Here is a 21,651-nt window from a genome sequence, read left to right as displayed (position 1 = left end):
TCTCCATAGTGACTGTACCAATTTACATTCCCACCAACAGTGTAGGAGGGTTCCCTTTTCTCCACACCCTCTCCAGCATGTATTGTTTGAAGATTTTTTGATGATGGCCATTCTGACTGATGTGAGGTGATACCTCATAGTAGTTTTGATTTGCATTTCTCTAGTAATTAGTGATGTTGAGCATCTTCTCATGTGCTTTTTGGCCATCTGTATGTATTCTTTGGAGAAATGTCTATTTAGATCTTTTGATTGGGTTGTTTTTTTGATATTGAGCTGCATGAGCTGTTTGTATATTTTGGAGATCATCCCTTGTCAGTTGCTTCATTTGCAAATATTTTCTCCCATTCTGAGGGTTGTCTTAAAGAATAAGGATGTCCTGAATGTCTGCTGTGTGTAGAATGAAACAGTGGATCAGACCTTTCCTCAGAGGTTTACAGTCAGGTTAGGAAATTATCCTTAAGAGTCAGACAACCTACCACCAGAAGAAGTGTGATATTCTGGGATATGGCCATGTTGATCCACTGGCTGGTCTTCCCCACCTGCTGTTAAAAGGGAGAGTAGGGACACAGCACTCATTTCAGTCAGTTACACCTGTTGTATCAAAGTAAGTATTGTCATAGTGGAACAGTGTATTTAAGGGGAGTTAGAATTTAGAGAAAGAACCAAAGAAATGCAAACATCTAGATATACCTTCTCCTAATAGACTTAATATAATATTCATTGTGGCATACTCTGCCTCTGCATTTTCCAGTTTGCTTTAAGGAAAAATCTTTTGTTTGCATTCTGCTTCCAATATTTCAAAACTCCCTTCAATGTTTTTCAACTTCTGAGGCGGCCTTGGGAGCCCATTGACTTTTCTGGGGCCAGCCTTAACGTGGTATTTCAAAAACCACTCAGGCAGGTACCCCCTCAGCACAAATGATGTCTTGCTCAGTAAGTAGTATGAGCATAAACCACACAGGACGGAGAACTGGTCTCAATGAACATGGGCTTCTGCCTGACTCTTTCATACGGACTTGAGTGCTAGGGTGAGGGTAGGGGTCTCAGGTTCTGGGGCACCAGTGCCCTAGTGTAAGAATACCACCATGACCGCTCTGAACCTAAAGACCTGTGGTAGCCCTCCTTTTTTTTTTTTTTTTGCAGTACGCGGGCCTCTCACTGTTGTGGCCTCCCCCGTTGCGGAGCACAGGCTCCGGACGCGCAGGCTCCGGACGCGCAGGCTCAGCGGCCATGGCTCACGGGCCCAGCCGCTCCGCGGCATATGGGATCCTCCCAGACCGGGGCACGAACCCGTATCCCCTGCATCGGCAGGCGGACTCTCAACCACTTGCGCCACCAGGGAGGCCCAGCCCTCCTTTTTAATACATAAAAAAGATAATTTTTCATGAAACTTTGTTCCCACTTCCTTTACTTCTGATTTTTATCCAGCAGTGTAAAGTTTGTCTGCCTTGCACAGGTGAACCAGAAATCTTTGAGGTAGGAGACAGCTGCTTGTGGTCACTACATGTGAAATGCCTTAAGCATGTGGCACCTGGAACAAGACACAGAAACACAAAGATGCCTCCCAAGAATGTGCAGTTTTCTGCCGTATGATTACCAACCATGTTATTAATATAGCAGAGAAGGGAGCTTGCCATTAGGTTTCTCACAAGGAAGGAATCATAAAAGAAAATTGTAGCATGGTCTACACCAAGACTAGAAATGTCACTCTCTTCATTTATTGTGCTGCATATATTACTTTTAGAAATTTGTATATAATATTTAAAAAATACCAATAAGGACATTTATTAGTTCACTTACATCATAGATCTTTTCCTCTATAAATTCTCAATCATGAACTTAATTCTGGAGATTAAGGAGACACGGCGATATACTGTAATTTATATTAAATTGTTTTTTTCTTCCTCCCTTAGAAAGGCACATTAGGCTTATTATTAGAGAAGAGCCACCAGACACCCTTGGTTCAGGATCTTACAGTGGAAAATAAGTTTTGACTTGAACCGGATTAAGTGGCAACTTGATAATAAATAATTTCAGGAGATTGCTGAATGGTTCCGGTTAAGGATTAGCTCAGATTTTGTTACGTCATGATTGTCCTGACAAGTGCTGTGTGGTCACATCATTGTCACACACCGTACTTAGCGAACGCTCCGGCCACTTTTGCTCTGCAGGAGAATGACTCGGGCACTTTGGACACGGTGGGTGCTGTGGTCGTGGACCATGAAGGGAACGTGGCTGCCGCCGTCTCCAGTGGAGGCTTGGCCTTGAAACATCCAGGGAGAGTGGGGCAGGTAAGTGATTCTGGGGTTTTTAAACTAGCTTTCCAAGTCGAAACATGGAATTTTCTAGCCCACAAGTTTTTGAACCAGTAGAGATTTTTTTTTTTCTTTAGAAAAAACAAATGATTATTGTTCTTAGCACTTACGTAGTATAAATAATCAAATACCTGTTGAGGATTCTTTCAAAAATTTAAATGTATCTCACAGTAATAGGGTTCTTCCTGATCTTTACAGTTGGTAATCCTATGTTTGGCTACTTTTTCAGCAGTCTAGCTACTGGCCTGGGCATTTATCAGACATTTAATAAATGTGCATCCATTTCCATTTTCTTTCTTTGTAAATGTCATTCTCTTTAGGATCCAGCACCTGACTATATGGCTGCTTGCTTTCCAGGTAGAAAAACAGTTTTAGAGTTACATTTTGTATTTCCTCCATTCAAGGAACAGTAACGTTTTGACCCTCTAATCCCTCCTCTGATTAAGCATTTCAGCTATTTTATAGACTGACTAGTAGTCCAAGTCACCAACACATGATACCACTTGAGAAATCGAGATAGAAGGGTCTAATTTATGTGCAACTGGCTTATTCCCTGTTCACTTGTACATCTTCTTCACCCCTGACTCCCCATCTCCATCCACCCTTTAGTACCCAACTGAGAATGAAATTTAACAATTCATTTGATCTAATAACTTTTCTGAGAATAAACCAATTTGGCACATTACTTACAGCCTTAATAAATATTCATTGAGTGAACAAATGAATTGGACACCCTCACAGAATCTGTTAAAGTTGTTGCACAGGGTGTGCTTAAGCTCAGTGCTTGGATCTCGTGTTGCATCTGTAGCACCTCTTGGCATGCTCTGTGTGCTTTATCTCTCATGTTTGAAGAAGAGTCAGTGTCACAGTTGCTTTGGACACGGTGGTTAGCTAGTGCTTGGAGCAGAGTGATTGGCTTCGTGGAGGACATCTTTGCAAAGCCCCAAGTGATGTTCCCCTATCTGCCCTTTATTGTGGGCAAGCCACTCACAGTCCTATGGTGGGAAGGGGAAGGGAAGAATAATTAATTTTGTGCTACTCTTTGCCTACCATACAAGGGGATTTATGAGGAATGATTACTCAACATGTGGAAATGCTTTGAACTCAGTATAAAAAGCCTTTGTCTGGTCATGGTATTTTTCCACATTATAAAGCCCTGTGTATTTGTCAAGTTTGGAATAAGAAAACCAAGCTTGGCATATCAGATCTGGATGCCTCGGTGGAGAAAGAGAGAGAAAAGCCAGCAGAGGCGCCTTCATTGCATTGCAATTCCCATGACTTTCTTACTGGTTTTTGTTTGTTTTCGTTAGCAAAATAGCAACAACAGAACCAAGGATGGTGCTGGACTAAGTTAGCAGGATATTACACTGAACCCTGCACGTGGGGTTGCCATGGAAAAAGAAATACTGTAAAACTTAACACGTACACATTTGAAAGTTGCTAAGAGAGTAGGTCTTACAAGAAAAACAATTCTGTAACTGTGTATGATGATGGATGTTAATTAGACTAATTGTGGTGATCATTTTGCAATATATACAAATATTGAATGATTATTTTGTACACCTGAAGCTAATATAATGCGTGTCAATTGTACCTCAATTTAAAAAAAAACCTTGCATATTGATTTGCCCCACTTGTCTAGTTTATGAGTGCTTCGTTTGTGAGAGCTGATAGATCAGGAAAGGGTGTGGAGGAGTAAAGAAAGGTGCTTACAGGAAAACACAGTTGCTTAATCGTGTTATATTGCTCAAATAGAGGAGAAGCAATAAGCCTAGAAATATGCAAGCATCAGATGGGAGGTAAAGAGCCGTTCTTCTTGAGGATCAGGACACAATGAAACAAAATACTCAAGCAAACTATTTAAAAAAGCAAAGATTAATTATTTTTTAAAAATGTGCTGAAACTAGCTATTCTTACATACATTTTAAATGCACAAGTAACTCTTTAAAAATTTTAGCATATCACCCGTATTACCCAGCTGCTGAAGTGGCAATTTGAATTAGAACTTGTTTGCTTCCTCAGCTTATCGTAGTGGTTAGAACTTACAGACGGGACACGAGAGAGGAATTATCGTCATGTTCTACTCTCTCCTAACCCTCACCCTACCCACACACAAACAGGCAGTTGAGTTAAGGGGCTAAGAGTGTGGATTTGGGATTTAGGTAAAACTTTATTCTGACCCCACCCCCCCGTTTACCAGTCCCCTCCCCATGGACAAGTTACTCAACGCCGTTAAGTTCTACTTTCCACAACTATAAAATGGGGATAAATAGCTACCTTACAAAGTTCTAGAAGGTTAAATGACATAATGCATTTCCATTGCTTATCATAGTGCCTCCTAATAACAGCTGCAGCTGCTGTTTATTAATCACTGGCTCTGTGCAGCAAGTGTGTTAAGTTCCCATGATCCTACAAGACTGTGAGGTGGGTGTTTTTTTTTTTTTTTTTGCGGTACGCGCGACTCTCACTGTTGTGGCCTCTCCTGTTGCGGAGCACAGGCTCAGCGGCCATGGCTCACAGGCCCAGCCGCTCTGCGGCAGGTGGGATCCTCCCGGACTGGGGCACCAACCTGTGTCCCCTGCATTGGCAGGCAGACTCAACCACTGCGCCACCAGGGAAGCCCCCGAGGTGGGTGTTTTTATTACCCTCATTTAAAAAAAGAGGAAACGAAGACCCAGAGAAGATTAAATTATAATAATAGCATCATTTGTATGACCTACTTTTACTGCATGATAATAGCTTTGATAAAATTTTACTACGAAAAAGAAGGAAGCCTTTTGCTGTTGCTCTTGTTTTTAAAGATCTGCTTAAGGTTGTTATGTTTTATCCAAAGGAGTGGATAAGAGACGGACAGTCTCTGATTCTTTCTTTTATCTTAGCCATCACTGTTTCAGTGCAACCAATTTCACAAGGTTAAGAAGGAAGACAACTTTAGGTCATGAAATTGAGGAGAGATAGCATAAAGGAAATTTGCATAGAGAGGAGAAACAAGAGTAAGAATAAGCTTCCTTTTCATGGCCTCCACTGGGCTTCTCAGGGGTGTCCTCTTGGCCATATTTACTATTTTTTAGATGCAGACTCCTGGTCAAGATAATTGTGGGAAATGGAAAGGGCAATGGGCTAAGATGCAGGGTTTCCAGTGAAGGAAGAATGAGCCCTTCCACCGAGGTCACATGCTCTCTGAGGCTTCGGCTGACCCAACACCCAGCCTAGGTAGTACCAGTGGAATGGCTTATCCCACAAGTCTGCAATTTTATTCTGAAATCCATATGTTGAATTAATTCCATAGAGCTTTTAGTTGCCACTCTCACCCAGCTGTCTTGTGTGTTTTAGAAGCATGGTGTTTTCAATATGTCTTCCATATCAGGGGTGTTGTGTTCAGTTCTTGGTTCTACTTTTAAGAGGGGTATTGTCATTGACAGTGGGGGATGGCAACTGTGGATCACACGAACATGGTCAGACTTCATCTCCAATTATCCTGGACTCTGGATCATTTCTCAAGGAGGGTCATTAGGGAAGTGGGGTGGGTGTGTGCATCTCAGTGTCTTGGGGAGCGGTTCACAAATTCTTTGAGAGAGAAAAGAGAAATCGGGCATTAGAATAGATGTTTTCAAAACTTTGGAGAACTTTAGGGGAAGGTTAAAGTATTTCCAGAGAGTAGACCTAGGATTGGTGGGTGGAAGTTAAGGAAGAACTTTCCACCAATGGAAAGTGTCCAGAAGGGGTATATGTTCCCACATGAGGTGGTGAGGTTCTCAGTATCAGAAGTGCCTGGGATATTTCACGAAAATCCTTGTTCTGGGTAGAATATTAGAGCAAATTAGTTCTGAAGTCCTTGTAAAAAAGAATAAAATATCATAGAAAGCTGAAGTCTGTCTGGTCACCATTCTCAGTCTAAGCTTCTTTTTCCAGTCCTCACAAGTGAGTTTCTAGAATATAACTGTACTATTTTATGGGAGTATCTTTTGCCTTCATCAATCACAGAGAATACTGAATGTCTTGTAGTTTGCTGTTTTTTTTTAACTCAATAGGTTTCAGAGATTCTTCTGTAATAGTTCTTAAAAATCTTTTTAAAGAAACGTAATCCTTTTTTCTAATGTTTGAAACAAACTCCACATATTGCTATGCCAATGTTTATTTAGCCATTTCTGTACTGATTGAATGTGTGTTGTTTTCAGTATTTCATTCTTATTGAACAGGTGATAATGAACATTCTTGACCATGCCACCTTGTATTTCTCTGTAATAGCTATCTAAGGGTTTTTCTAATTCTGCTTCTAAGGAATGGAACAGTTATCAGTTGTGATTCCCCTTCCAAAGGCAGAGAAAATCATTGTGAATGTTGAAGAGGTGAATCCAGACGTTCTCGGTGGCACTGTTGGAAACAAAATAGGAATGATTGTCACACACTTTTATAAAACCACAGCAGCTTATTGTGTTCCTGGTGGTTTCAGACATAAATTTATTCCACCACCTCACAAAGCGATTAGCTTGAACAGACCTTTTTGTCTCCTTTCTTTCTATCTGGCAGAATCTAGCACAGTGGTGAGCAGATACTGAGCCTTTCGGTGCATACCTGTTTGCAGTTCCCAGTGTGCCACCCCGAAGGAGGCAGGGAAAAGGCACTAAAACCTAAAGCAGCGTTTGCTAGAGCATGGCAGGAGGACCACCCACATTCCGGGCTCCTAGGCCTAGGTTAATGATGCTGACTCCTGGGCCAACCTCCAGACCATCAGGATATCTGGGAACCAAGGTTCCTATCATCATGCTCCCCAAGAAATCTGACACACACCTAGTTTGACAAGTGTTATTTTAAGGCAACCACAGTGATTTCAAGGGGCCAGAAGAGCAACACCTGACAAACTACAATGGAGGGAAGATTTTTCAGGGAAGGAAAAAATTACTGTTGATGAGACTAAGAAACTTTCTTTTGCTATTTTCTGAAAAATTTTAGATTAGTACATAGCTGAAAATATAGTTTTGTTAATGTTAGAACCATTGTTTGGGTGGGTCTTATACAACCTCTGGTTATCGCTCATTTGCTATACATCATTATTAATGAGGCTTTATTAGATGGGTATGATTTCTGTCTTCTGTTGAAAGCTAGTAATTACATATAATAATCTTAAAATATTGTATTTATCTATTTTTCCCCCCAGGCTGCTCTTTATGGATGTGGCTGCTGGGCTGAAAATACTGGAGCTCATAATCCCTACTCCACAGCTGTGAGTACCTCAGGTATTTGCTGCTTTCATGACCATTTTTCATAACTTCAACCTTGTAGGTCATTTAATGATTGAAAACCATATTTTTATGTAAACACAAAGCATGTGCTAAGATGTCACATGGATAAGAACATTGATGCCTGAAAAATCTTTGATATTTGGGAGCTTTTGAGAATTGTTTCACAATGTAAGTATCACAGTATAAAGGCTTTGCTAACATTTTCAGTACAACTTTGGAGTTAACTAAAATTTAGTTGTATTTTTAATGGATTTTTTTTTCTCTAATGACTCATGATAGTACCAAATTCAGGTCAAAATGATATAAAAGTAGCAAGGCATTTCAAAAACTAAGAGGTCATTTCTTGACTAAAATGTTGACAAAACTTACAAGGCGTATTTCAAACTGTGTAGTTTATGGCATCTACACTTTTGATAAAATGTAGGTCCTTTTTTTGTATTTGTATTAGAAGAGTCATTTTCATTTAGAAGTGTGTGTGTGTGTGTGTGTGTGTGTGTGTGTGCGTGAGAGAGAGAGAGAGAGTGAGTATGTTTGGGGGAGTGGATTTTTAAAAAATTTTTTATTAGAGTATAGTTGATTTATAATGTTGTCTTATTTTCAGGTGTACAGCAAAGTGAATCAGTTATATGTATACATATACCCACTCTTTTTTAGATCCTTTTCCCATATAGGCCATTACAGAGTAGTGAGTGGAGTTCCCTGTGCTATACAGTAGGTCCTCATTAATTATCTATTTTATATATATTAGTGGGGAGTGGATTTTAATGGGCAGAATGGTTGTTGTCTAGACCCAGGTTTTCATATGCTTTTGCCAGATGTACTGGAAGCTCTTCATGTAGTTGATATGCATGGTTGACATAATAATATTGGTTCATCCCCTTTGCTGTGCTGTCTCTTAAGTTACAGTCCTAGGCCTGTCAAATTACAGTCCTAGGCCTTTCTCCCCGACGTCCTCAGGCTTTATCAGGAGGCCAGTAGATATGGCTGCCTTTCCTTCCTTTCTCTCTTCAGTTTCTTGCCACATTGTTTTCTGTCCCACCACACTGACCACCCACCCAATCCAAGAGCTCTCCTCTCCCACTCACTCTTGCCTCTCTGTGGTCTCTGGCACAGGTCACTCTTTTCTTTCCAGCTCTAGAGTAGATCCTGAACCTCTCTTGGTTTGTCCTGCTTCCCTGACCTGCTCCATCTTGTCCTTCGTCACACGGATGCTTCCCATTCCTAACGACCCCAGTGTGGGCCTCTGCCGGCTTTTCTTCATCTCACCGTGTGCTTCCTCTCGGTGATCTGGTATTATTGCTGTTGTTCTCATGATTTCAGCAGTTATCTTTTAATGTATTGGCTTCCACGTCTATCTCTACTCTGGACTTTTCACTTGAAGTCCACCTGAGTTCTTTCTGCCTTCCCGTTGGATACGTCCCTGTGGGTGTCATGTGTGCACATGAGATTCAGCAGCCCAACTGAACACCTTGTTCCTTATTCCCACGCCTTGGCCATCTTTCTCCTGTATCTTTTTCTCTTTTATTGCCATCACTATCCTGTTTGGTCAGACTTGAAATCTTGGTACCATTCTCATATTTGTAGCTTCTTTCCATTTCTACTGACCTGACCCTGTTATTTCAGACACCCAAGCTCCTGCCCACCTGTTGTAGCAGCCTCTGACTCAGATCCATTATTTGCATTGGTGGAAAAATTTGATTTTGAGCCACTCAGGTGAAGTCCAAACACAAATTAATGTTGAATCTAAACCATACTAATATAATAGACAAAAAATTGTTTTTCAGTCTCTCCATTTTGAAGAAATGAGCATAATGTAGTAATATGAGTTAAATTTTAATTTAATATTGCTGGCACATGAAAATCTTTACACATAATACTTAGGAATTAGCTTGTGCATAATGAAGTATGGCCCATGTCTATGGAAAATTGTGGTATTTGAACAAACCAAAGTCTAAAATAGGTAATTCATTGTTCCATTTTTATTTTCCTAAAGAAATATCAGTTGGTACCATGTGTTGTGTTGACTTTATTTTTGGTCAGTATGTGGTTCGTGAGTTGGTTAGTTGCTATTTAAATGTTAGGAGACCTGAATTCTACTTGAAGCTGGAATCCTGAGTGCCTGTCTCACTGTGTCACTTTGGAAAAGAAATTCAATCTCCTTGGGATTGTCTACCTCCCTTTTTTAAATTTGATGATGTGGAATAAGAGCACATAAGTCTTTATAGATTTGATTCTGTGAAGTAGAATTTTACCCAGTGGGTGGGTAAAGTTAAAATTGTAAAATTAAGGTCTTTCTCCCTTCCCCTTAAATATTTCCTTCTTTGCCCATCTTGTATCCACCGAAGGTAGTGTTATATGACTAAAGATAACTTTAGGTCTCCAGTTTATGATATCTAGCATAGCTTTTTAGCTTGGATGCCCAGCTCATCATGTTATATCCTTCTTAAGTTTAAGAACTAACCATCATCAGCCTACAGAACCTGAGGATAATAGAGCAAGTCTCCAGTTCCTTCCATCTGTGGGACTTTGTGTGATTGCTTCACCCTTGTTTCTCCTGGGGCTGTTGCTATGAGGTTGACGATGGGAACACATGGCAGAGTTGGGTGACCAAGTCAGAAGGAAGGTGGAGCACAGAATTTTGCAACTGTTTGGTCAAAATTAAAAAGACTTGTGCCTTAGGCTGTTGCAGAAAATCCAGAGACCTGGCCTACATTTTAGGTTCATAGTTCTTGGAAGGTGATAATTGAAAGACAGAGGGAAGATAGTTAGTTATGGTCAGCGTAGGGCTCTCCTAAGGCCAGACAGGAGATGTGGTCATTGGCCTGCGGGATAAACTCCAGCATCTTGTTCTCATCACGGCAGGGAGGAATGAGTGGAGAGTGGGGAAGAGTGTAGCGGGGCAGGAGCTGACCTTGCAAACTCTGACTAATGTTCCGGCATCTTGGAAATTTGCCGAGCTAGGGAGGTTCTTGTTCAGACTCTTCCACTCACTGGCTGAGACATCCTGGCAAGGAGTTATTTGTACCACAGGAATAGTATCTATCTTAATATTTATGAGGATTTAATGAGCTGATGTATGGATCTCTAGAACTTACTCACCTTACACAACTGAAACCTTATGAATTTTGAATAGCACCTCCCCATTTCTCCCTTCACTAACTCCTGGCAGTCACCATTACCCTCTGCTTCTACGAGTCTGACTGTTTTAGGTGCCTCATATAAGTGCAGCTGTGCAGTGCCTGTCCTTCTGTGACTGGCCTGTTTCACAGAGCATAGTGTCTTCTGGGTTCATCCATGTTGTCATATACGGTAGGATTTCCTTCCTTTCAAAGGCCGAATAATATTCCGTTATATGGGTATACCACATTTTCTTTTCTTGCTCATCTGTCAAGGACATTTAGGTTGTTTTCATATCTTGGCTATTGTGAATAATGATGCAATGAACATGGGAGTGCAGGTACCTCTTTGAGATCCTGATTTCAATTCTTTTTGATAAATACCCAGAAGTGGAATTGGTAGTTCCATTTTTGTTTTTTGAGGAGCCTTCATACTGTTTTCCATAGTAACTGAACCATTTTACATTCCTACCACCTGTGTATGCAGGTTCAGATATCTCCATATCCTCACCAACATTTATCTCTTGTCTTTTGTTTTTTTTAAACATCTTTGTTGGAGTATAATTGTTTTACAATGGTGTGTTAGTTTCTGCTTTATAACACAGTGAATCAGCTATACGTATACATATATCCCCATATCTCCTCCCTCCTCCGTCTCCCTCCCACTCTCCCTATCCCACCTCTCTAGGTGGTCACAGAGCACAGAGTTGATCTCCCTGTGCTATGTGGCTGCTTCCCACTATCTATTTTACATTTGGTAGTGTGTATTAGTCCATGCCACTCTCTCACTTTGTCCCAGCTTACTCTTCCCCCTCCTCAAGTCCTCAAGTCCATTCTCTACATCTGCGTCATTATTCCTGTCCTGCCCCTAGGTTTTTCATAACCATTTTTTTTTTTAGATTCCATCTATATGTGTTAGCATATGGTATTTGTTTTTCTCTTTCTGACTTCACTCTGTAGGACAGACTCTAGATCCATCCACCTCACTACAAATAACTCAATTTCCTTTCTTTTTATGGCTGGGTAATATTCCATTGTATATATGTGCCACATCTTCTTTATCCATTCATCTGTCGATGGACACTTAGGTTGCTTCCATGTCCTGACTATTGTAAATAGAGCTACAGTGAACATTGTGGTACATGACTCTTTTTGAATTATGGTTTTCACAGGGTATATGCCCAGTAGTGGGATTGCTGGGTTGAATGGTAGTTCTAGTTTTAGTTTGTTAAGGAACCTCCATATTGTTCTCCATAGTGACTATCTCTTGTCTTTTTGATAATAGCCATTTTGACAGATGTGTGGTGATATCTTGTGGTTTTAAGTTGCACTTCCCTAACGACTAATGATGTTGAACACCTTTTTCATGCACCTGTTGGCTGTTTGTATGTCTTCTTTGGAGAAATGTCTATTCAAGTCCTTTGCCCATGTTCTAATATTGTTTTTTTGCTATTGAGTTGTAGGAGTTCCTTATCTATTTTAGATATTAACCCCTTTTCAGAAGTATGGTTTATAAATATTTTCTCCCATTCCATAAATGTCCTTTTCATTTTATTGCTTCTTTCCTTTACTATGTTGAAGCTCTTTAGTTTGATGTAGTCCCACTTGTCTATTTTTGCTTTTGTTGCCTGTACGTTTACTGTAATATCCAAGAATAAAATATACCAATGTAAGACACATACTCTAGGGGGAAAAATAGACTGCCAGTTATATTACGACACATGGCTTTCTCCTCACTTAACACGTGGCTGTTGCTTTACAAGAAACTATAGAATTGGGGGTATTCTTCCAACGAGAAATATTTGCTTCCCTGGTAACAACGTCATGCCCCTTTGCTATTTCCATGCCTTCCTGTGTATACAGTCACTTTTGGTTTGAATCGCGTATCATACCATAATCATTTTGAAGACATTATAAATGGCAATTACACTCAAAACACGTAGTTCCAATATGGCACCCAGCTCAACCGAAGGGTCAACAAATGGGAACAGCTGACCTCTAGAGGCAGTGGTGGCTGTGTCACAGCTGCACGCTGGAGGATGACAGCCATGGGAGGACGCCGTCAATTACAGTGCACCTCCCGATTTTCAAAAATTTAAAATGTGAAGAAAAGTGTGCTTTTCTTATTCTCAGCTTTTTTTGTGAAAATAAATAATTAGTTTCAAGCTTTCTTTAAGTGGTGACATAAGCTCTTGAGAAAAGGGGGCTTGTGGGACTTCCCTGGTGGCTCAGTGGTTAAGAATCCGCCTGCCAATGCAGGGGACACGGGTTCGAGTTCTGGTCTGGGAAGATCCCACATGCTGTGGAGCAACTAAGCCTGTGCACCACAACTACTGAGCCTGCTCTCTAGAGCCCGAGAGCCACAGCTGTTGAGCCCGTGTGCCACAACTACTGAAGCCCAAGCACCTAGGGCCCGTGCTCCGCAACAAGAGAAGCCACCGCAATGAGAAGCCCGTACACCGCAACGAAGACCCAATGCAGCCAAAAATAAATACATTAATTAATTTAAAAAAAAAAGAAAAGGGGGCCTGTGGGTATATCTATGTTTCCGGAGTGCCTGGCACAGGGCTTTGCACTTAGTAAATGCTTAATAGACAAATTAAAATTTAAAAATGTATATGCATGGGCAATATTTTATTATAACCATCAAACTTGCTAAGAGACTGGAACATAGTTATTCCAACCATTAAAAAGAAAGAATAGTTATATAACGTGGTGGAAGTGCTAATTACCATACAATGGCAATCATATTACAGTAAATAAATGTATCAGGTTAACATGTTGTACACCTTAGATTTACACAATGTTATATGTCAAATATATTTCAATGAGAAAAAAAAGAAATGTGTATGTGATTCTTCTCTCTTCTAGAGGAATTCTTGTCTTTTCAAAAATATTATTCATCATGGAATTTCTTTAAATAGCATTTTAAAATTTGATTTAATTTGACAAAATCAGATTCACACATAATTTTTCAGTAACACATCAGATGTGTAATGTAAGATACATCTGTGGTCTTTCTCTGGCTATGGAAAGGAAGAGCGGTTTGAGGATCAGAAGATCAGAAGGAGGAACAAGCAAGAGATTAAGTTTATGCTCTGGCTGACTTTAGCATTGGTCTTCTGTTACTTGTCTGTGCAGTCTGGTTTTTTTCTTAAAGAGAAACAGTTAAGTCCAGGGGTTTTATGGCAGCTGACTAGAGATCCGAAGACATAGGCTTCTGCATGGAGAAAGGCCTGCTACCCAATAGGAGACCCAGTGATTTCTGATTTTCTAGGTTCTTTGATTTTCCAGGTCTTGGCTGATCCAGAAATCAGAGGGTAGTGAGGGTGTGGCCATGGCTTGCTAAGAGTAGCTTCAAAGGTGGATGGGATAAAAAATGCAAAGAATGAGGCCAGGCTCTTGCTTTGATATTTCTGAGCCAGTGATTGGAGTCTCCTCCTCAAGGGCTGGGAGGTAAGTCACCCCTTCTTGATTCTTCCACCTAACAGGCAGCCACAGGTCTTCCTCTGCCCCTCTGTGGGAGATTGTCTAACGAGTCTGTGCTGCAAAGCTCCTTCCCAGGTTCCTTTGTCAGGATGGCACAAGGCAGCCTTCCTTGCGAGTCACATGACACAAGAGCCAGTGGGACACCACTGCTGGGACATTGACATGTGCCCTGTGGTCACTGCTGTCTGGGGGCCCAGATGGGATGGGGAGGCAGGCAGGAATCTGTGCTTCTGCTTCCTTTGTAAGAGTATCCATTATTTCTCCTTAGTACTCTCTGTATGTCACAAGCGCTCTTGGTGGTTTAGTCTCTTGATTATCATGAATTAGAGCCCTGTTCTACTCTGGACCCTGGGTGCAGGTCACCTAGGGGTTTGGCTTCCCTTCCAACACTCTCTTCCCTGTTTTTTCAGCAACTTTCAAGGTGACTCTTCAAAGAGCTCTCTGTCCTCGAGGTCTATTATTTTTCTTAGTTCTTTCCACTCATTGACTCTTAAATATACTTTAGTCAGGTGTCCTCCTCCACCACTCTACTGACGTGCTCTTGTCAAGATTAACAGTCACCTCCAAAAGCCAGTGTCATCCCTTAGTCCTGTAAGCAGCATTTGACACAGTTGCTTGAATGACTTGCTTCCCCAGAAATCCTATTTTTGATCAAACTCAACTGGTCTTCTTCCTGCCTCACTGGCTGCTGCTTCTCAGTCTCCTTTGTTGATTTTCTCATCTTCTTGACCTTTCCGTGTTGGAGTACCCTGAGGCCTAGTCCTTGACCTTTTCTTTGTCTTTGAATACCCACTGCCTTGGTGTTCTCATCCAGTCGAATGACTAAGTACCATATATATGCTGACACCCACATTTTAATCTCCACCCTGGGCCTCTCCCCGGAACTCAGTTCTTTAACTGCTTGTTCAAAGCCCCCACCTGTATATGTAATAGGCAAGATATTGCCCTCTCTGTCCCCACCTGATTCTTCACACAGCAAATGGCACCTCTAACCTCCCATTGGTTCAGGCCAAAATCTTAGAGTCATGCTTGACCCTGTTTTCTTTTATATCTCACCCAATCCACTCCAGCAACAAACCCTGTCTACTCTCCTCTCTAAATATATTTAAAATCCAATGACTTCTTAGCACATTCACTGCTATCGGCAGATTCAATGTGCTGCATCTCTAATCTGGGTTATTGCAGGAGCCCCATAGCTAGTCCCTTGTTTTCTGCTCCTTTTCCCTTTTATTCAGTTCTCAACAATTTTTTTTTTTTTTTTTTTTGTGGTATGTGGGCCTCTCACTGCTGTGGCTTTTCCCGCCACGGAGCACAGGCTCTGGACGTGCAGGCTCAGCGGCCATGGCTCACGGGCCCAGCCGCTCCGCGGCATGTGGGATCTTCCCGGACCGGGGCACAAACCCGTGTCCCCTGCATCAGCAGGCGGACTCTCAACCACTGCACCACCAGGGAAGCCCTTCAACAACTCTTGAAGGAATATGTTCAAACCTAACTCAAATCATGTGTCATACCTCCTCTTTGAACTGTCCAACGTGTCCCATCTTACTCAGAAGAGCCAAAGCCCTTACTCAGGGCCTGCAAGGCCTTATACAGGGTGCTGACCCCCTTCCCCTCAGGCTGCAGCTCTTGCTTTTCTTCCCCTGCTCATTCACCTGCTTTGCTATGCTTCAGGCATGCCAGGCACACTCCCACCTTAGGGCCTTTGCCTGAGTCCTTCCTTTCCCTTTAACTCTCTACCCTTCATATCTTATGCCCCTGCCCCCACCTCGTCAGCTCTTGATTCAGATAATTCACCTTCTCACTGAGATCTTCCTTGAGCACCCCATCTTAAACATGTAACTCTTCCCTCAGCCAACATTCCCTATCCCCTTCCCATGTTTTATTTTTTCCCACAGAATGTATCATGTCTAACAATTTATATCTTTTGTCTGTTCATTTTATCTTTGTTTTCTACCCCACTCTACTATAAAATTGCATGAGGATTGGGATTTTCCTCAGCTTTCCTCACTGATGTGTGAATGGTGCTCATCAGATAGAGCCTCTGATGTTTGTTGAATGAATTGATGTGAATAAATATGAACAAATAAATACATTGGGCTGGTGTCTTAGTCAGCTCAGGCAGCTATAACAAAATACCATAGACTGTGTGGCTTAAACAACAGACATTTATTTCTCAAAGTTCTAGAGGCTGGGAAGTCCAAGATCCTGGGCCAGCAGATTCAGTTCCTGGTGAGAGTTTTCCTCCTGGCTTGCAGCTGGCCAGCTTTTTGCTGTGTCATCACATGGTGGGGAGAGAGTGAGGGGGAGACAGAGAGAGAAAGAGAGAGAGGGGGAGAGACACACAGACACAGAGGGAGGGAGGGAGAGAGGGAGCACAAGAGGGTGCAAGCTCTGGTCTCTCTTCCTGTTCTTACAAGGACACTAATCCCATCGTGGGTGGGGGGGCACCCTCATGACCTCATAACCCTAATTACCACCCCAAAGACACCATCACCTTGGGGGTTAGGGCTTCAACATAGGGATTTGCCGGGGGGCACAACAATCAATCCATAACAGGTAGAGTGCATTAGGTCAAGCCCAGATGAGTCAGGGCTGAGAGGAAGGTAAGTGCAGGGTTGAGAGCAGTGTGTTCTGATGAGAACAGAGGATCCCTGAAGAAGAGGGGTGAGTACAAAGTGTGCGGATCTTAACTTGGGGTCTTATTGGGTGCTCTCTGGATGGCCTTGACTAAGTATTTAAATTTTCTTTTGTATGAAGTGGGAACCCTTTTGAGGAGGGAGATGCTCATTGTTTTGGAAGATAGATGAAGACAGAGCTTTCGTCTTTGAGGTCGATCTGGAATGATGAGCAGTGATTCAGGCAGAGAGAGGCAAGAGTGGTCAAGGGGTTCAGTATGCTGCTGTTAGTTCTGCTGGGTGGGATCCAGGCTCTTCAGCCCACTGTGCCTCCTTTATATGCCTTCCTAGGCCGTCCTCTTTCTCACTTACATGGCTGACAGTGTGGCTTCTCAGAAGCTTCTTGTCTTTATGAAACAATAAACTTCATAATCTTTCACACTCGACAAGATTGTTAGAGGGCAGCCACTTAGGCTGAAATCATTTGGGTTTTAATACGTAAGGTTGGGAATGATACTGTGAGAAATCTTTTTATGTGATTTATGACTTCTAGATGTGAGCATAGATAAAACCCTAAAATATTTGTAAACATCATCATCTTAAAAGCATTTGACTCTTTGGACTGATCGGTTAGTGTGGGTGGGGAAGAAATATTGTTCATTTACAGATAACAGAGTAGATAAACTCCCAGCACATTTCTCAAAACTAGTTATGTGAGAGGAGAATTCTATTCCAGGACTGTTGCTTACTCTCATTAAGTCACTTCATATCTGATGAACTATTAATATATTATTTCCTGCTTTTTAGTTAACTAAGGTCACTGATGGTTCTGAATTTTGCTAGGTTATTTCCTAGGAAACCAGTTCAGTGTGACAGCTTTGGTTATCATGTATCTTGGATGTTTTAAATGAGTAGATTTTCCCCTGATTGTGAAATAACACATGATTATTGAAAAGAAATTGGAAAATGAAACTGATAATTTTGCTATGCTGTGATAGCGTGTTAATATTTTTTGGTAGATTTCTAATAGATAAAACAAAAACGACAATATCATTTAGCTTCTGTTAATCTTTGTCCCTTTATATTATATAACGAACATTTTTATGATTCGTTAAATATTCTTCAAAACATAATTTTAAAGGATATGAAGGATGTCTTTCCCACATAACACGAGTTCAGGCATTTTGCTTTTATGGAAGAAGACTTGTAACTGCTCTCAAGCTATTTTAGAGGCTCTTATCCTGTGCTCTAGTGTCTGGGTGTGATAAAAAAGACAGTCCCTGTCCTTGAAGGACATGAAATCTATGGCCTTACTTGATGATACAAGGAAGTTTCTTGCCAGTATAGAAATACATTGAAATGCTGGCTGTAATAAAGGCTTGCTGCCCTGAACCAGGCTCTGCTGCACCCCACACCTGAGGGATGTGCCCCACAGTGCCTCCCAGAGGGACCTCAGTGCACCTGGCACCTGACTCTTGTTGCTGCCATCTCCCTTCCTGCCACACACCCTCTCTCCAAAGTCCCACCCAAACCCGTTGCTTTTATGCTTAGCACCACCCATGACACTCATATCCCCACCGAAATGTCTCTGGCGCCCCAGGAGAGCTCAGGATATCATGAAGAAAAGTAAGTCTTTCTCTGAAAGATGCTGTAGACTTGGGTTACTGCGGATCAAGTGAGCTCCAAGATGTTCTTTTGATGTTTGTAGTTTCTCAGCTTTTTTTTTTTTTTTTGGCCAGATACTTATTTTGCATTGCTTTGTTGTTTGGTGAAAGAACAGACTTCTAATTTTAAAACCCAAGGTAAAGAAATGGTAGAAACAGAAGCATAAGATCAAGTGATGGGTTAAAATGCCAGCGCTCTGATCCTTCATGTAATTCTCCCTTTGATTGTTCTCACTTGAAAGAATGAATGCCTTTTCCTTCCCATTGTCGAGCACTACCTGCTGTCAGTCGGAGAGGGAGGAAGTCGAACAACTTGTCAAAGCCTTTCTGAGCTGCCTTCATATGGTTCGCAGAAACAGAGCTGGGTTTTCATTTCTTCTTTCATTCAACAGGAGTCCCTTTCATGTTTGCAAATTGAAAACGCGTGTTTTTCAGTGTGGAGTGAGGCTGTGTGTGCCCTCTGGCACACCTGTTTCTCATTTCCTGACTTGAAAGCATAACCCATCAAAAGGAGCAGAAAAACAATTTCTTTCTGACACGCTGCTTCGTGTTCCTTACTGGACCGAAGGCCTTCGTGGCTTTGCCATCTTCATTCGCTCTGTAGAAGGTTCTCGTTAGAGGCAGAGTTCTCTCAATACCAGCAGCGCCTTTTATAGCACAGGGCTGTTTGGGGTATTATTTTGTTGTGGTGGTGGTGGTATTTTTGCAGCTCAGGAGATTTACTTGAAATAAGATTTATTTTTAAAAATACACAGAAAGGTCTTAAAATTTTTTAAATATTAAATTTAGCTGGGCAGTATATGTTGGAAGTGTCTGTGTAAGCTGATAAGTGAACTGATTGGCTGGGAATAGGGCTTGGTGAAGCATACGAATGTTTAAATTCCAGTACACTGTTTAACATAAATCATATATTTCCAACGCATTACTTCAGATTTGTGTGTACTTTAAAGTCCTGCCAGCTTAAATGACTGTGAGGCACAATATGTTGACTTTGAGTTTTGTAAATTGATAATTTGTTGCTATGAAGGTTGTACATGGTATAACTCATCACTTTCTGAAGGTACATAGTATGTCTGATGTTGCAAGCTGTTATGAAAAAACGATACTCAGGGAATTCAGGCCTTCGGCTCTCAGATGCTTGAAGCTGGACCTTTGGTTCCTCTTAAGGTTTCCCTGGATATTTTCAGTGTAAGGCACATGGGTGTTTACACCCAAACTTTGGTTTAAGCTTTGTATTTCTGAGAGTTATTTGGGATAATAATCTCAATGATGTATCTTCAGAAACAGTTTCTCAGGTTCTTTTTTTTTAAACACCCATTCTTTTCACGTTTAGTATGTATGAATCACCTGTTAAAATGCAGATTATGATCCAGTGGGTCTGGGAGTCTGCATTTTTCATAAGCTCCCGAGTGATGCCAGTGCTGCAGGTCCATACATCATACTTTAAGTAGCAAGACACCATTTTGATGGGTGAAGTGGTGCAGTCCCCAACTGTGCCTTGCCTATAACACTCACCCCATACAATTTACCAGTCTCTTCTCTCATCGTGTTCTGGTGGATCTAAAGCTAAGGAGATCTGGTGTATATTCTTGACCCTAGGTATCCCTGAGAGCTTTAACAGATAGTTAACGAGTGACCATATGGGCTAGCATGGATAGAGACCACTGAGTCAGGATTATGGTGCTGGCAGGAATGATGTTAGCTTTCCTGACTCATCTGGGATACACCTAACCCTGATACAAATTAACCAAGTTCGTGTTGCAAACAGAAGTGGAGAAAACACAACCTGCTAACTCTAAAATGTACTGATAGACGGGTTAGAAAGGCAGAATGCTGAATCAAATGTGTTTTATTTTAACCAGCTCTGTCCATGGTGGCTGGTTAATTTGGGCCAAAAGATTTATTGTTGAATCATGGAGAAAAAGTGGAGACACTGAAGTGTAAAATGTAGAAGCAGTCAGTTTGCATTTTTATTAGCTTGTTATTGAATACATGTCATGGTTCTCATTAGTGAGTCACAGCATGATTGAGCCCATAGTATAACACGTCATGACCAAAGGATACCTTACATTTTTATTTTCAGAATGTTTTGTTCATATCATGAAAAAGTACATTTACTTGTTTCTTGTATTTGTCTTTGTCTTTGAGAAAAAAAATTTTTTAACAAGCATTGGCTAGTAGAAAACATGGATAGTCATTTTAAAAAATATGAGTTAGACAGGAAAGAATTAGAGAGTGCTTTAAAATTCCAGAGTTGTTATTTCAGGTCTGCATGAATGGAAGAGCAGGTGCACCCACATTGAATGGAAGAGCAGGTGCACTCCAGAGGTGGTTTTGGGGTATGGGATATCATGGGCTTGTAAATCAGACTTGGGCTGGAATCATAATGGAGGGAGCAGGTTGGAAGGGTGTGTCCACCTGCTCCCACCAGGACTGGAGCATCTTTCTTTATGGAGGAGAGACATACAGATATGCTAATTATCATTGATGTTATCACTTTGTACCATGGCACCTCCTGTTAGCTGGGATTTGGTGTTGTATGTTTTGTAATACTGAGGAGTTCTGTTCTCCCCATCTATTTCTCTGTATTCTAGCCATAAATGAGAAAGTTTTCATGGTTCTTCATAATTTCCTGGTAAATTGTATGTGTTATAATCTATCATAATAATCATTATTTACTAATATTGATGATAGAATGATAAGCTTCTGATTGAATTCTGCTAGGATGATGTGATGATTTGTTCTCAGAAATACAGAAGGATATTTGCCCCATGTAGGTAAGATAGATAGTAAAATTCATGTCAGAGGACAATAAGGATTTAAGACTTACTGAGATTTCTTGCATATGAGTTCTCCCTTATCCTTAAAATTTAGATTTGCCTCTGCTTTACTTGTTAAGCTTTCTGTATAATGTTAACATAAATTTAGTGGAATAAAGAGACATATTTTTTCTATTAAATTATTTTATTTTATTTATTTATTTTTGGGCTGCGTTGGGCCTTTGTTGCTGCACGTGGGCTTTTTCTAGTTGAGCCTAGCGGGGGCTACTCTTCGTTGCGATGCACGAGCTTCTCATTGTGGTGGTTTCTCTCGTTGTGGAGCATGGGCTCTAGGCACGTGGTCTTCAATAGTTGTGGCTCATGGGCTCTAGAGCACAGGCTCAGTAGTTGTGGTGCACGGGCTTATTTACTCTGCGGCATATGGGATCT

General features: G+C 41.3%; 1 protein-coding gene across 3 annotated transcripts in view; it reads left to right on the top strand.

Moving 5' to 3' along the window:
* The window catches only part of TASP1 (taspase 1), a 243,715-nt gene that overhangs the window by 101,024 nt on the left and 121,040 nt on the right, over positions 1 to 21,651 (top strand). For 2 of the 3 annotated variants that reach the window (XM_060077654.1, XM_060120650.1), the window contains 2 exons: positions 2,172 to 2,291; positions 7,474 to 7,552. In XM_060077654.1, the coding sequence (XP_059933637.1) occupies positions 2,172 to 2,291; positions 7,474 to 7,552 (199 nt within the window). The remainder of the gene's footprint in view (positions 1 to 2,171; positions 2,292 to 7,473; positions 7,553 to 21,651) is intronic. The other variant, XR_009530102.1, reaches the window with a different exon arrangement.

The sequence above is a fragment of the Mesoplodon densirostris genome, chromosome 16 (assembly GCF_025265405.1).
Source record: "Mesoplodon densirostris isolate mMesDen1 chromosome 16, mMesDen1 primary haplotype, whole genome shotgun sequence".
NCBI lineage: Eukaryota > Metazoa > Chordata > Mammalia > Artiodactyla > Ziphiidae > Mesoplodon > Mesoplodon densirostris.
Note: the sequence above shows the minus strand (reverse complement) of the source record. Positions and strands in the feature narration are given on the sequence as shown.